At 43.4% G+C, this 855-nt stretch overlaps 1 protein-coding gene across 1 annotated transcript; it reads left to right on the forward strand.

The window, feature by feature from the left end:
- Positions 1-591, forward strand: TM35_001541000 (uncharacterized protein; the record flags this gene model as incomplete). The annotated part of the gene is made up of 1 exon (XM_029031930.1): positions 1-591. A coding segment is annotated over one exon (591 nt), but the record flags the coding sequence as incomplete, so codon positions are not given.
- Between the last annotated feature and the right edge of the window lie 264 nt (positions 592-855).

The raw sequence follows: 855 nt of genomic DNA on the forward strand, positions 1-855 counted from the left end.
CTCACTGCATTGGTTGAACCGAGTCGGAAGACAGTGGAAGATGCCAACCTTTCTTTGATGGAGGCGAAAAACGCGACAAAAGAAGTGATTGATAAGCTAAAAGATAAAACACCAGACGACCGTTTAACAGAGGTAACTGAAGAGGTGCAAAGGATTATGGTTTTGGGAGAAGTTCAAATACGAGATATTGAAAGATCATGGGAAAAGAATGCCACTGATATAACTGAAGGCGGAGCTGACTTCGGGACTATCAGAGAAAAATGGAGTAGTGCACATGAAAAAGAACAGAAAAGGGCGGATGAAGAAAAAGCTAAAAGGACTGCAGAGGATGAAAGAGACGCCGAAGAAGAAAGACGAATCGAAGAAGAGAAGGCAAGGCTGGAGGAAGAGAAACTTGCTGCAGCAGTGAAGGAGAAACTGGTCGAAAAGGAGAGACTGGCTGCAGAAGAGAAGGCAAGAAAGGCTAAAGAAGATGAACTGGCGAGAACGGCAAAGAAAGAGACGGACAACAGCAGCAGTCCTTCATTGGTGCACAGTCCCATTTTGCTTCTTGTTCTCTTGTGTGTTTTGGGTTGCTCTCTCGTGTGCTGATCGGTGTTCCCATGGCACAGTTGCACAGTTAACCTTTATTTGAGTGGATATGAATGCATTGTAAGGGCACTGTTCTTTTTGGTTGGATATCAGTTTTTTTTTTCTTTTCGATAAATCTCTTGTTTGCATTTTTTACTGGACAAATCTATTGGACTCCCTATGGCACTCATCACATGACAAACCATCATTTTGTGAGGGGAGTGACCTTCTTTCTTTGCTGGCATTATTATCTGGGCACTGTTTTGCCGCCATTTACTGTGTCCT

This window comes from Trypanosoma theileri (assembly GCF_002087225.1).
Source record: "Trypanosoma theileri isolate Edinburgh chromosome Unknown TM35_Tth_154_V1, whole genome shotgun sequence".
Taxonomy (NCBI): domain Eukaryota; phylum Euglenozoa; class Kinetoplastea; order Trypanosomatida; family Trypanosomatidae; genus Trypanosoma; species Trypanosoma theileri.